General features: G+C 41.1%; 1 protein-coding gene across 1 annotated transcript; it reads left to right on the forward strand.

The window, feature by feature from the left end:
* The first annotated feature begins 4278 nt into the window (after positions 1 to 4278).
* Positions 4279 to 8463, forward strand: LOC108939777 (myoglobin-like). The gene is made up of 4 exons (XM_018761379.2): positions 4279 to 4363; positions 6836 to 6918; positions 7389 to 7608; positions 7867 to 8463. The coding sequence occupies exons 2-4, from the start codon at positions 6836 to 6838 to the stop codon at positions 8005 to 8007; spliced, it is 444 nt and encodes a 147-aa protein (XP_018616895.2). The 5' UTR covers positions 4279 to 4363; the 3' UTR covers positions 8008 to 8463.
* The last annotated feature ends 5218 nt before the right edge of the window (positions 8464 to 13681 follow it).

Genomic DNA, 13681 nt, shown 5'->3' on the forward strand with positions numbered 1-13681 from the left:
ACTTAATGTTGGCCTTTCCCATAAGTGCCTTCTGTCTGGTAACTCCTAAATCTCTCTAGTGTTGAAGACTTTGTTGGTCCCAAGACGATATTTCCTGTTTCAGCCGATGCTCTGTGGTTCCCTTGGGGCTATAGTTGGCCTTTTAGTCTTTTGCCTTCCTTAGATGCTTGCTGAGTTTGGTGGGAAAACCTGATCTCAGTAGTGACTGGATTCTGTTGGAGTGTTACCATTTTGCTGCAGCTGACTTCACAATGTTCCAAGAAAGAATAAATGGTTTACTATTCTATTGACAACTTCCAACTGCCTCTGAACAGTTTCACTTTGATTTCCAAAGGCAGCTCATTGATCTTCCTGAGAGCATAACCGATCTGATGTGCTTTTTCAGTTGGGACCTCACAAGGTCAGTAGTATTTATTCTTAGCAAACTCTAAATCAATGCAAGTGTACTTTATCTTAAATTCTAGTGTGATCATAGAAATGTAATATTTCTCATCCAATTTCGATTATTGCAAAGGGGCAATGACTTATCAAGTGATTTTATGCATTTTTGCTAACTATGCAAATTTTTTTAATTTACTTCACTAAATTTTTTAATTATGGAATTATCGATAGATCCTCCTTGATCTGTCTGCAGCATTCGACGCTGTCAACCACCAGATTCTACTCTCCTCTCTTAGTCAGCTTGGGATCAAAGGAGTGGCGATAAGATGATTTGAGTCCTACCTATCTGACACATCCTATCAAGTGGTCTAGCAGGGCTCCCGTTCTTCTCCTCTGCCTCTCTCAACTGGTGTCCCGCAGGGCTCGGTACTGGGTCCTCTTCTCTTCTCGATCTATACCTCTTACCTCGGCCCGGTCATAGCCTCCCATGGATTTCAATACCACTGCTACACTGATGATACCCAGCTCTTCCTCTCATTTCCACCTGGAGCATCAGACATTTTTGCACGCATTGCTGCCTGCCTGTCAAACATCTCTGCTTCGATGTCTGATTATTACCTCCAATTCAACCTCTCCAAAACAGAGATTCTTCATCTCCCAGCTGGCCTGTCCTCCTGTCATGATCTATTGATCAAACTGGACAACTCACTCATCTTGCCTACCTCCTCAGCTAAGAGTCTCGCAGTGACATTGACTCAAGTCTATCTTTGTCTCGTAGGGGGTGCGGTAGCGCAGTGGGTTGGACCGGGTCCTGCTCTCTGGTGGGTCTAGGGTTTGAATCCTGCTTGGGATGCCTTGTGATGGACTGGCATCCTGTCCTGGGTGTGTCCCCTCCCCCTCCAGCCTTATGCCCTGAGTTGCTAGGTTAGGCTCTGGTTCCCCGTGACCCTGTATGGGACTAGCGGTTCAGAAAATGTGTGTGTGTGTGTGTGTGTGTGTGTGTGTCTTTGTCTCAGCACATCCAAGCCACAACCTGGACCTGCGGATACATCCTGCATAACATCTTCAGGATCTGTCCTTACTGCACAACTACTTGTCCAGGCCATGGTGACATCCTGTCTGGACTACTGCAACTCTCCTGTGTGGCCTTCCCGCTACTGCCATGTATCTCCCCTACTCAGATCTCTGCACTGGCTTCCTATAGCTGCCCAGATCAAATTCAAGACCCTGGGTATTGCCTACAAATGCATCAGTAGAACTGCTCCCAGCTATTTACAAGACTTGATCAACTGCTACACCCCAGCCAGACCACTTTGCTCATCTATTTCTGCTCGCTTGATGGTACCACACACAAAAATTAAAGCGTGGAGGTTCTCAGTTCTGCCTCCGTTGTGGTGAAATGACCTCCCCCTCTCACTCAGAACTGCAGAAACTCTGAAAAAAAAAGTGGAAAGAAACAAAGTACGCTTACTTAAGGCTCACATGTCTGCAACTGTCTCTCTTTCTTCTAATGTAATGCACAAATTGTATTTTCTCTGAGACGTACGTCACTTTGGAGAAAAGCGTTTGCTAAATGAATAAATAATGTAAAAATGATCCTGTTTAATTTGACATTGCAAACACAGTGAAACTAGACACAGAGATGAGAACTTTTGAAGGTGTTATATTCTACTCTCATGATTGTGATGTCTTTTCTCTTGTCGGTCAGCAGGGGGTGATTACATCACAGATGTTGCATGCCTGTCTGCACCCTCTCAGTAGCAGTTGTACCTGCAGCAGTGCATCATCCCAATGTACCATCCCATAGCACCACCACTGAGTTAACCACAAAGATCACTGCAGCTGCAGACTTCACTGAGTGAGTGACTGCTTCTTCTGGCAACTGTTAGAGACTGATCTTTAACTGTCCCCTCCACTTCTACTGAACGCTAGTCTGATCTCTCACCCGTTCCCTTCAGTCCCCATTATTTGTCTGTTTGGCTGTATTCACTCCCCTTACCACACGTTTCCTCATTATGTAACAATTCCCTTTCCCTCTTTATGAAACCTGATATATTTCCCCAATAGGCACAGGCCACGTGTCCCCCTTAAGATGGCTTGCTGTCAATGTTTAACTTCTATAGGTAATGATTTACCCTGCAGGAAAGTAACTCAATGCTAGAAGGTCTGAAGTCAAATCACGAAAGCGACACACTTTGAATCCCTCATTACACATATAGGTACAGCACAAACGCAACCTGCTTGTTCATTACAGTGTTCAGGATGCTCATGGGTACCAATATAGGACATTAATTATTAGAGCAGGAGGCACTGTACTCAAACTATTTGTTCTCATAAAAAGTCACATCAATCTCCCTTTTAAAAATGAAGACCTTGTTTTGGTAGTAAGTCTCATAATGTTTTTTTCATTTGTAATCTGCTTTTAAAATTTAAAACTTTAGCAGGAAAGCTCAGATTTCGACCATTAACCTATAGTTCTGATGCTATGAGTTCGATGAACATTTGGGAAAATGTCAGTTGTGGACCTAATGGTAAGAAAGATATGCTATTGTCCTATAAGCACATTGCAGTGCTGTTATGACATTGGCTGTAAGAAAGTTACCCAGCAGCTGGAGGCGGTGATTGAAAAAATTACTGAGAAAAGTGAAGGGAAAGGAGGAATTGAATTAAAGAGGAAGTGTGAGACAGGAGACAGAGACATTTACATTTACATGTATTCATTTATCAGATGCTTTTCTCCAAAGCGACGTACATCTCATAGAAAATACAATGTGTACATTACATTAGGAGAAAGAGAGACTTAGAAACAGACATGTGATACTTAAGTGCAGTTTGTTTCTTTCCACCATATGAAAGAATGTTCATCACACGAGTAGCTGCATAAAACTTAATCCGAATATCGACAATTCCTAATCACATTCCTAATGTTTTTTTGAGCATTTACATTACATTACATGAGTAGCTGCATGAAAGTTTATCGTTGTTAAATAGTTATGTTCTTAAAGTTATAGTGTATGAACATTTACACATTAACATGAACTTAAGAGATCATGGGAGAAATGAGTCCAGGAGATGTGAGTTTTAAGACCCTTTTTAAATGTAGAGAGAGATTCAGCAGTTCTGAGTGAGAGGGGGAGGTCGTTCCACCTCATTGGAGCCAGAACCGAAAACCTTTGTGCTTTCAGACCGAAAACCATTGTATGTTTAACCTTTGCGGAGAGTTTCCTGACTTGTGAGAACTTCAACAGAATCTCCAGTAAAGTTTTTCTGGCCTTTTCCTCTCAGAGATAGCATGACAGGCCTGCACATATCTCTGATCATTGTTGCTGCTTGTGTAAATCATTGTGTAACATTATTTTTGTTATGAAGTCCAAGGCCTGTTTGTGTTGGACTGACATCCTCTTTAATTGCACTCTTCCAGTCCAACCCCAAAACAATGACGGTGTTAATAGCATCTGTGGAAACATCTTGATTCTTTTCTCTGACATTCCGGTAGCAAGTAGTTTTATAGTGATGGATTGAGCAACAAAGTGTAGTGCACAGGATCGGTGACATAAAAGGAAAGAAAATGGGAGCAAAATGGAGATGGATAATTTGAAGAGACACATTGTCTCAAGACAAAGATGTGTCAGAGCTCTGCAGCGGTGTCACTGAAACAGGACGAAAAAGAAAAAAAGCATCCCTATCTCAGACGGATAGGAAAATAAAATGTCACGCAACATAAAACTGCAAGACAGTGAAATGAGGATAAGACAGTAAGAGATGGTAAAGATACCAAGGAGGAAGCATAAGAGGTGGAGTTTGTACAGTGAGACAATACAGTAGGAAGGAGGGAAATAGACTGATAGGTGGGATGTAATACATGAGTGAGGCTGAGTGGGTATATAAAGTAATGTTGTGGAACTGCAAAGACTAAACCAACTTTGGGAGTTGGAAGGAATCACACATCTTCACTTGGGACTGCATTCATTTGGTTGTTACGGTATGTCTGCTGGTTTCTCCTTAAGCTTTTCCATTTCAGGACTTTGAATGCATCAAAAAATGTGAACAAGTAAGCCGTTCTGGGTGTCTTTGCATTTTCTGTGACCATCAATGTGCGTGAAAAGCTTAATATTTTAATAATAACAAACCTGCACTTCACTTATCATCAGTGATGGAATTTAAGCAGACAAGTTTATAATGGACACATCTGCATACAAGTTTTCAATTAGTCAACCTCATTAATTAACCAGTTAGGTCTCAATTCATGTAGAGATGAAAGCCAAGTGACAGCTCATGACTGTAGAAGAAATAATACAAAATATGCAAGTTTCAAGTTACTGGAGGGAGCGATCATTTCCACCATGTGCAACCAAAATGTTCCTCCAAAGAATGTTTTTTTTCCCCCGAAGACACCGCCTTACCTGTTACCAATAGTCATTTTATTCCCGCGTGTCTTAAGGAATGGGTGAAGTGGTTAAAATCAGTGTCACACTACTGGAAAGTTGTCATTGATCCTTGATATTCACTCACAGTCATCACTCAAAATGAGGATTTTTTTTTTCTTCACATAGCCACAGCTCCAGGGTCACTAGAGAAAGTGATTGACATGAGTGCTATTTTATCTAATTCTTTGCTTGATTTCAAGCTCTTTCGCTCTCATTAGATGTGTGAAATGGTCACACTGAATAACAATAGAAAAATGATGCACATTTACTAGAATAAAACATCCCATAGTCAGTGGGAAGAAGCGAGACTGCCAAGTGTTTGAAGGCTGAGGGTCTGAATTCGAGATGTACAAGGAGAAGAAAAACTGATCTTGCTTTTTTCAAAATTTCAAGGTTGTTTTTTAAACTTTCTTGTATTGTTTCTTTTAAGGTAATCATCTACCCCTTGCAATAATAGCAACATCATTTGATTTCACAAAATATGAGTAGGCACTGAAATTCTGCTGTTTATTATAAATGGAATGGGACATTACTGACAGCCTTTATTTAAAAGTCAGCACATTATACGGAAGGTTTCCCACCACTGAATGTAAAGTTATTTGACTTTGTGACCAAGCAGTACTGTACAGCACATAGTTCAGTAGTTATGGACCTGGAGCTTTGACTAGGTTGGCGGTTCAAACCCTGGAGGGACAGTGCTGCTGCATCCTTCACTCGAACAGTTAAGCAGAAAAAAGTATCGGCTTAACGGACGAAAATAAACATAAACTGAGTTTAATTGAACTGAATATAGTGGGAATTTCACTAGTTCCATTTAGGTTATGCAACTTTAACATGAGAGTAACCAAAAATCAAATCACCTTTACAATATAAAAAAGCTCAATGCAGACAAGTAAAAGACATGCCAAAGAACAGCAATCTAACTGTTGCTTATTTAGTTTCAAATTTAATGCTCCAAAGTATTCCTGTTATAAAATGTTGCATTCCCTGTCAAGAGTAAGAAACAGTTCAACGTAATGAGCTCTGAAGGTATTTATTTTAGGTATTTAATGCTTTTTGGATGTAGTTGTGCTGGATTATTCCTAGAATATTATCCTTCAGTGGTCCACGGCCAACACTTTTGTGCAGAGATGAGTTTAACTTTACATTTTTACATTTATTTGTTTAGAAGTAGGGGGATGCGGTGGCGCAGTGGGTTGGACCGCAGTCCTGCTCTTTGGTGGGTCTGGGGTTCGAGTCCCGCTTGGGGTGCCTTGCGACGGACTGGCGTCCCGTCCTGGGTGTGTCCCCTTCCCCCTCCGGCCTTACGCCCTGTGTTGCCGGGTAGGCTCCTGTTTCCCGTGACCCCGTAAGGGACAAGCGGTTCTGAAAATGTGTGTGTGTTTAGAAGTATATTTTATTACTTTATTATAAGCAGCATATTTAATATATCTTTCACCAATGGAAGATCTGCACATGAAGATGTGTTTGTTACTTTATAAATTAACTCTGCTATTACGCTTGAATGTAAAATGGCTTGTATAATTTAGACACTAGAAAGTATATTTAATTCAATTAATTTTTATATAATTCTTAACAACATTATTCCGTCGAAGCACTTTAAGATCTGTTATGTACTACTAATGCAGTGAATTCCACAGTGACTTCTAACTCTTTGAATTGTTTAAAAATTAAATTGACTTGTACTCAATTAAGTTAAGATCAATAAATCACATAATAGGATACAAACATCACGAGTGGTCACTGAACGGACTGATCTGGACCGGTCATTGAAATCTGGCCAGCAGTTCACTGCCTCCTTCCGTGTGGAAGCCTTATATAGTTGTGCACATTATATCACCATTAATAGTAACCCAAGTGCAGCTGGGATTATTTTTGAAAATGTATATGGTTAATATCTTACAGTTCTGCTCTTCATTGTGAGTGGCACTTGTGCACTGGTGTCAGAACAAATGCGGAAATACGAAATACATGAGATGATAATATAGTCACTAGAAAGACGGGTAATTCATCTTTCTTATTTTCAGATGTCTGACTACGATAAGATTCTGAAAAACTGGGATGCTGTGGAGGCTGACCCGAATGGAATCGGTGGAGAGGTTCTGTACGGGTCAGTCAATGGGATTTCACACTGCTTCACATTCTTTCCAAAATATTCTGTGAATTTATAGCTCAGGGATGCACACATCTGGTTCTTGTGGGACTGTGTCATACAGGTTTTGCAGCATACATTTTAACTGGTGTTAATGGGAACACAAAATGGGAACACAAAATGGGAACACAAAAATTTAGAGAGGACCACCCTCCAAGGACTCAAGGACAAGAGTTCATTCTGATCCGAGAATGCGCTGCACATGGTTATGACAGCTTTAAATGAGAATACAGGGGTTTAGCATGAGCTTTAAACTGTCTTCCACACAAGGATATGCGCTTATACTTTCTGTTAATTTTCTGCATAGGGAATGGTTGGTTAAACTGTCTGTATTTCCCTTTTAACTTTGTCATCCACATTTGTGACTAAAGAACTAAAGCTTCTCATCTGTTATGCAAATTCTAATGCCCTAAGGTTTCTCATTCCAGCCTCTTCAAGGAGTACCCAGACACCTTGAAATATTTCCCAAAATTTGCTGGTATCCCACCTGGTGATCTGGCCACCAACCCAGCGGTGGCGCAACATGGTGAGATAGTGTTGAGGAAGCTGACCGAGATTCTGAAGGCCAGGGGGAACCACGCAGCCATCCTTAAGCCCTTCGCCAACAGCCATGCCAAAACACATAAGATTCCCACCAGCAATTTTAAGGTGAGCGTTCTATCGCAGGTGCTGTATTTACCCTCCTTGTGTTGGAAGTAATGCTTTAATCATTGTGATCTTCTCATCATTTCTCTACTTAGCTCATCATCAGTGTGGTTTTGGGAAATTTATGTGTACTTTGCTCATAAAGATTTGTTTAATGTTTAAAACTCAAATCATTGGTTGCTTCCAGTGGTAGACCAGGTCCATCAAACTGGTGCATGCGTGCAGCACTGATCCCCTTCTGTCTGCCTTTCCCCCTCCCAGCTGATCACGGACGTTATTGTGAAGATCACTGGAGACAAGGGGATACTGGACGCAGCTGGGCAAAATGCCTTCAGAAATGTGATGAGCTCCATGATTGCTGAACTGGATGCCCTCTATAAGGATGCGAATTTCCAGGGATGAACACAACCCTGCTAACTGAAAGCGCCACAGTTATGACTAATGATGAGTTTAAATTTGCCTATAGCTTGAATTTTTTAATAGAATGTCTGCAATGGAAATTTTTTCTCTATGGGCACAACGATATTTCAGTTCTACTGCTGTACTTTTCAGTTTGCTAAATGGTGGTTACATAAAAGGGATTAACTATGATATAATTTCATGCTTCATTTCAATGAGAGACCAGCATAAGAGAGTGATACTTCCAAAGAGAAGGGAGATGGGAACTGCTTTTTAATTTTGAAATGGATTTGAAATCTTTGCTTTTTTTATGGTGAAGCTTAACACTTTCTAATGCCGTATGCTTCCTTTTCTTAAACATTTAGCCCTGGTTATTGCCGGTTTAACATCATATTATTGCTGTGCATTTTGTATTGCAGTTTAAGGGTCACTATTAAACATAAATGCATTCGTTGCAAAGGCCGGTGTGTTTCTATCCTTCCATTCTCATGTATTTTTCAATGATCCTTCAAAGTCACAGGATGAAGTGAAAACATGAACACAGCAAAGCAATGTGTTCAGCCTTGGGTGAAAACAGAACAGTCCCTTACTACATTACATTATTCAGCTGATACTTGCCTGTTAAGGTTATAATTACTTACATAGCTGGATAATTTTTTCAATGGAGTAGTTTAGGATAAGTACATTGCTGGAAAGCAAGTTATGAACCTGCAACCGTTGGAACCAAAGGCAGTAGTTCTAACCCCTACACTACCAGCTGTGCCATCAAACTACTTTCAATGCTAACTTTGCCTGTTTAAGTATTCCTGGTTAATGCTGCCCTTTAGGCAGTTGTGGAATAACATAATCCACCTATGAACTAAGATAATGTCAAGGGCAGGATACTGGTCATTATATTAAAACAATGCTAAAACATGAAGTGTCCAGTAAGTTCATACTCAGTGATGAGCTTTCAGTAGGTCATTAATGCACTGTTTTTGTTACCTTTACCGTTACAACATACCCAGCAGTCTTCGCATGTGCAGTTGTACGGGATCTATTATGGTCATCACACCCCCTTGGCCTCTCCTCTTACATTTGTCCCGTTGCTCCCAGTTTCAGGTCAACTATTTCTAATACCAGCACCCAACCCCCCTCACATTCCTCGCTGTATTCACATTTTACATTCATTCACTGCTCCATGCTCCCATATCAGTTATTAAATATTGAAATTAAGAAGTGGGACTGGTGGCCTTGGCAGTTTCCCTTACTGTGGTACAGAGACAAATTACTTAAACAGCATTTTTAATGCTCCATTTGGAGTCCTTCTCAGAAACCGAGAGCCCTTTCCGTCACGTTCTGCTCCATTGGTCTCTGGGCACACACTCAGGCTTGAGAGTAGCTTTGTGTGTTCCTCGTCCAGCTCGCCCCACAACTCCCTGTACCCACTCAGTCAACGTTATCTGTGTGTGGACGTGACTCGGTGCACAGCAACAACCCACATGCCATAGTCTTTACATATGCCGTAACAGCACTTGCTATCTGAAAGCAATCTAAGATTCCAGGTATATTTAAATGACATTGTGTCATTCAGTCATTCAGGACACGCTGTGCTGAGAACCTCTATTTCGTTCCTCTTTTTTTTCTTTTCATTAGTTGCCATGAAAGATAAATAAATTAGATACTATTGCATATAAACTCATACCCTCACTTTTATTAACCACTTGTCCAGGTTAGATTGAGAGTGGAGCAAAGACTGTCCTGGATTCACCTTGACAGTGCCTTTTGCCACCTTTACAGTTCTTGCATATTTGCAGGCAACTGACATAGCATTCAGTAATTCTAAAACATCCACAAGCTGCACATGCAAAAAAAACGATGACTGCATTAATTAATAGTCAACGTTTCGTGAAGTTTACATTTACATGTATGCAAGTGGCAGACACTTTTCTCCACAGCAGAAGGCTTACATACATACACGTGTACATGGATAGCACACAGATTCCAGAAGTTTCCTGGACTTGTGGTTCACAAAAAAGAAAAAGCGCTCAATAAAAAAGTAGCAGTTGATGAAGTACTACCTCACAAAGGTTTAAGGAGTTCGGGAGGGAGATGGGTCTGAAAGAGATGAGTTTTGAGATCCTGAATGCTGAAGGGATTCGACATTTCTGAAGGACAAAGAGAGCTCATTCCACCGTATTTTAGATTTTTTTAAATTTAAAATTGTCGAAATTCGAAATAATGAAAAAAATGCATGAGTTTGGCATGAAACCCAATTTCCACTGTCCAGCCAATGTCATTGCTGCTATCACAGTGTTGACAGCATAATGTTGCCACATGGCCTGGGAGACTTCACAGGGCTGAACAGTATATGATTATTATAATATCACTTTATAATCATATTATAAATTATTATTGTAGTATTTATGCTATGGTAGGGGGCGCGGTGGCGCAGTGGGTTGGACCGGGTCCTGCTCTCCAGTGGGTCTGGGGTTCGAGTCCCGCTTGGGGTGCCTTGCGATGGACTGGCGTCCCGTCCTGGGTGTGTCCCCTCCCCCTCTGGCCTTACGCCCTGTGTTACCGGGTAGGCTCCGGTTCCCCGCGACCCCGTATGGGACAAGCGGTTCAGAAAATGTGTGTGTGTGTGTGTGTATTTATGCTATGGTGGGTCTGGGGTTCGAGTGTTGCTTGGGGTGCCTTGTGGCGGACTGGCGTCCCGTCCTGGGTGTGTTCCCTCCCCCTTCAGCCTTGCACCCTGTGTTACCGGATTAGGCTCCGGTTTGCTGCAACCCTGCTCGGGACAAGCGGTTGTTGACATTGTGTGTGTGTGTGTGTGTGTGTGTGTGTATTTACGTTATGATGAAAATGTTCACTTTAAAAGTATGCACAAAAATTTAGAAAATATTTTCAAAAAATGAATTTACTCATAGAATTGATGCATAGCTGAAGTTAATTTTTTTTAAAGGTCAACCTGTCATTTTCAAATTCTGTCAATAATTACTAAAGTCACACTGGGGGGTGTGGTGGCACAGCAGGTTTGGCCGGGTCCTGCTTTCTGGTGGGCCTGGGGTTGAAGTCCTGTTTGGGGTGCCTTGTGATGGACTGGTGTCCTATCCTGGGTGTGTCCCTTCCCCCTCCAGCCCAACTCCCTGTACTGCCAGGTTAGGTTCCGGCTTGCTGCAACCCCGTTTGAGACAAGAGGCTTCAGTCAGTGTGTGTGTGAGACACTTGCCATGGTGACGTTGACTATTAATAGGATATCAGGCTCTGTACTGCAGACGTGACACAGGACAGAGAAGCACCTTCTCCATCACTCATCCCCCTTTTTTTCCAGTGACCAGCAGTGGCAACTCTATTTTTGGTCAGTGTAAGTCCATACTTGACGCCATTCATTTTATTTGCAGATACCTAATTCACCAAAATTCCTGAGTGAATTAGAATTGCCAGCTGTAATAGGCTATTGTCCACACTTCATAGTGAATGAAACCGAGTAAGTAAATAGCAAATATGTTGCGTAACAAAATGTAAAATAAATAAAATCATCTTTAAAACAACATAGGAGTGTTATATTTGCACACACACAAACATGCAGACACACACACACACACACACTTATATTTATTATATATTTATATTTGTTATATTTGCATTTATTCATTTTGCTGATGCTTTTCTCCAAAGCAAATTACAATTTTGAGTAACCTACAACTTATCCATTTTTACAGCTGGACAATGCTTTACTGGAGCAATGTATGAGTACCTTGCTCAAGGGTACACCAGATGGAGGTGGGATTCACCTGCAATCTTGGGGATCCAAAGGCAGCAGCTCTAAAAACTATGCTATCCATGCTGGGTGGACTTCTTGTAAATTCTAGTACATTAAAAATGATTCATTACTTAAGTACGCATTACTAGTAGAAATGTTTTCATTTTAATTTATAGATATATGTCATATTGCTTGTTATATTACTGGCATTAGTTGCATTGCGAGGGGCATGGTGGTGCAGCGGGTTTGGCTTGGGCCTGCCCTCTGGTGGGTTTGGGGTTCGAGTCCCACTTGCAATGCCTTGTGGTGGACTGGCGTCCCATCCTGGGTGTGTCCCCTCTAGCCCCACACCCTACCGGGTTAGGTTCCAGCTCGCCATGACTCCACTCAGGACAAGCGATTTCAGTCAATGCATGCATGTGTACTTATACTGCAGCATATTTGTAGAAGACACAACATTTAATAGTTAAAAGGGCAAATGACATTCAAGGGGTAGTCAAAAAGTATCCACAATAATGTTTAGAAAAAAATTCCATCAGGATATTTTTTTTACTTACCCTCGCACAACATTTGCACGTGTAAAAAACAGAAAACGCTCTGCTTCAGTTAATTGTTGCAAGTAATAAACACGGGAAGCAAAATCGCCCAAATCAGTAAACATCTGAAAACATTTAAACGTTTAGGCTCTTGATATCTGCTTAAAGAAAATAAATAAATAACTTGGGTAAAAATACCAAGATGTGTATAAGTGCAAGAAATTCAGTGTCTGTCACAATGTCTTTACCAAGAGAACACTGGATGTGTAATAATTTTCCTGGATGTTGGGTATCTTGTCATTATAATTACCTGGGGTGAAGAAGATTGCCATAAAACAGGACACGCTATACAGTACGTTGTGTTCTAGTCAGTTTAGTCAAGCTAACAAATGAGCCACAAAGATCACTCAAGTTTGTTCAAGACAAGTACATCATTTAAGATGAAAAATGAGATACTCCACATTTAAAAACAGGAGCACATACTATTTCTCAGCCCACACCTAAGTTGAGCAATATCTAACATTCTATCTTACATTAATTTATTACAGTAAAAAATTAGTAACACATGAGCACAATCATCGCATGACAGAGGATTTTAGAGTCAAGCAAGTTATTGCACATCACAGAGGTCACGCAGCCTTAGCCAAAAGCTTGAACAAAAGAACTCCAGCTGGACTCTTTGAACTGGCAAGATATGCCAAATGAGACTTGAAGTAGTGGTGGTAGCCAAGGTGACAACTACAGTAAACAAGACACAACGTGATGAGAACATGAACTCGTTTCTTCGCATCAGTGGTCGATAGACACATTCTGATGTGGGCAATGTTATGGAGGTGAAAAAAATGCTGTTTTCTTGGCGTACCTGAAACGTCAGTAGAAGGAAACGGACGGATTTCTGCCAATAGGGGATGTGACGATAAACTCATCCCCAGTGGCCTGGATGATATGGGTTCAAGACCGTTGAGACAACCATCTTATCAAAATGCACTTAAAAATTTGGCTCCAGTAGTCAGGTTTTAATCTTTCCAAAGCAACGTTGGTCGTGACAGCATCACCATCTCGTGTTCTGCTGATGCAGGATTTGCTGTTATACATGTAGAAGTTCCAAAATGGCTGAAAACACGTACAGCTAAACAGAAGAATGTACATACAGAAAAGTAAGAGGCAAATTCCCATGAGATGTCCTTTTTCTTTGGCGCAAAGTTGGACTCAAAGAAGCCAAGCCAATAACTAAGAGGCGAGTTGCACCGTTGTAGAGTGGTGACAACCAAGAAGCTGTCATGTCATTCTGCATCAGATGCATCGCTAAGATCTGCAAAAATTAATAAAAAAATTAATATGCACATAAATTTAATGTCCACCCAGTGCTGCTGGTGTCCATATAACTATTGAGGCT

The sequence above is a fragment of the Scleropages formosus genome, chromosome 20 (assembly GCF_900964775.1).
Source record: "Scleropages formosus chromosome 20, fSclFor1.1, whole genome shotgun sequence".
Classification (NCBI taxonomy): Eukaryota; Metazoa; Chordata; class Actinopteri; order Osteoglossiformes; family Osteoglossidae; genus Scleropages; species Scleropages formosus.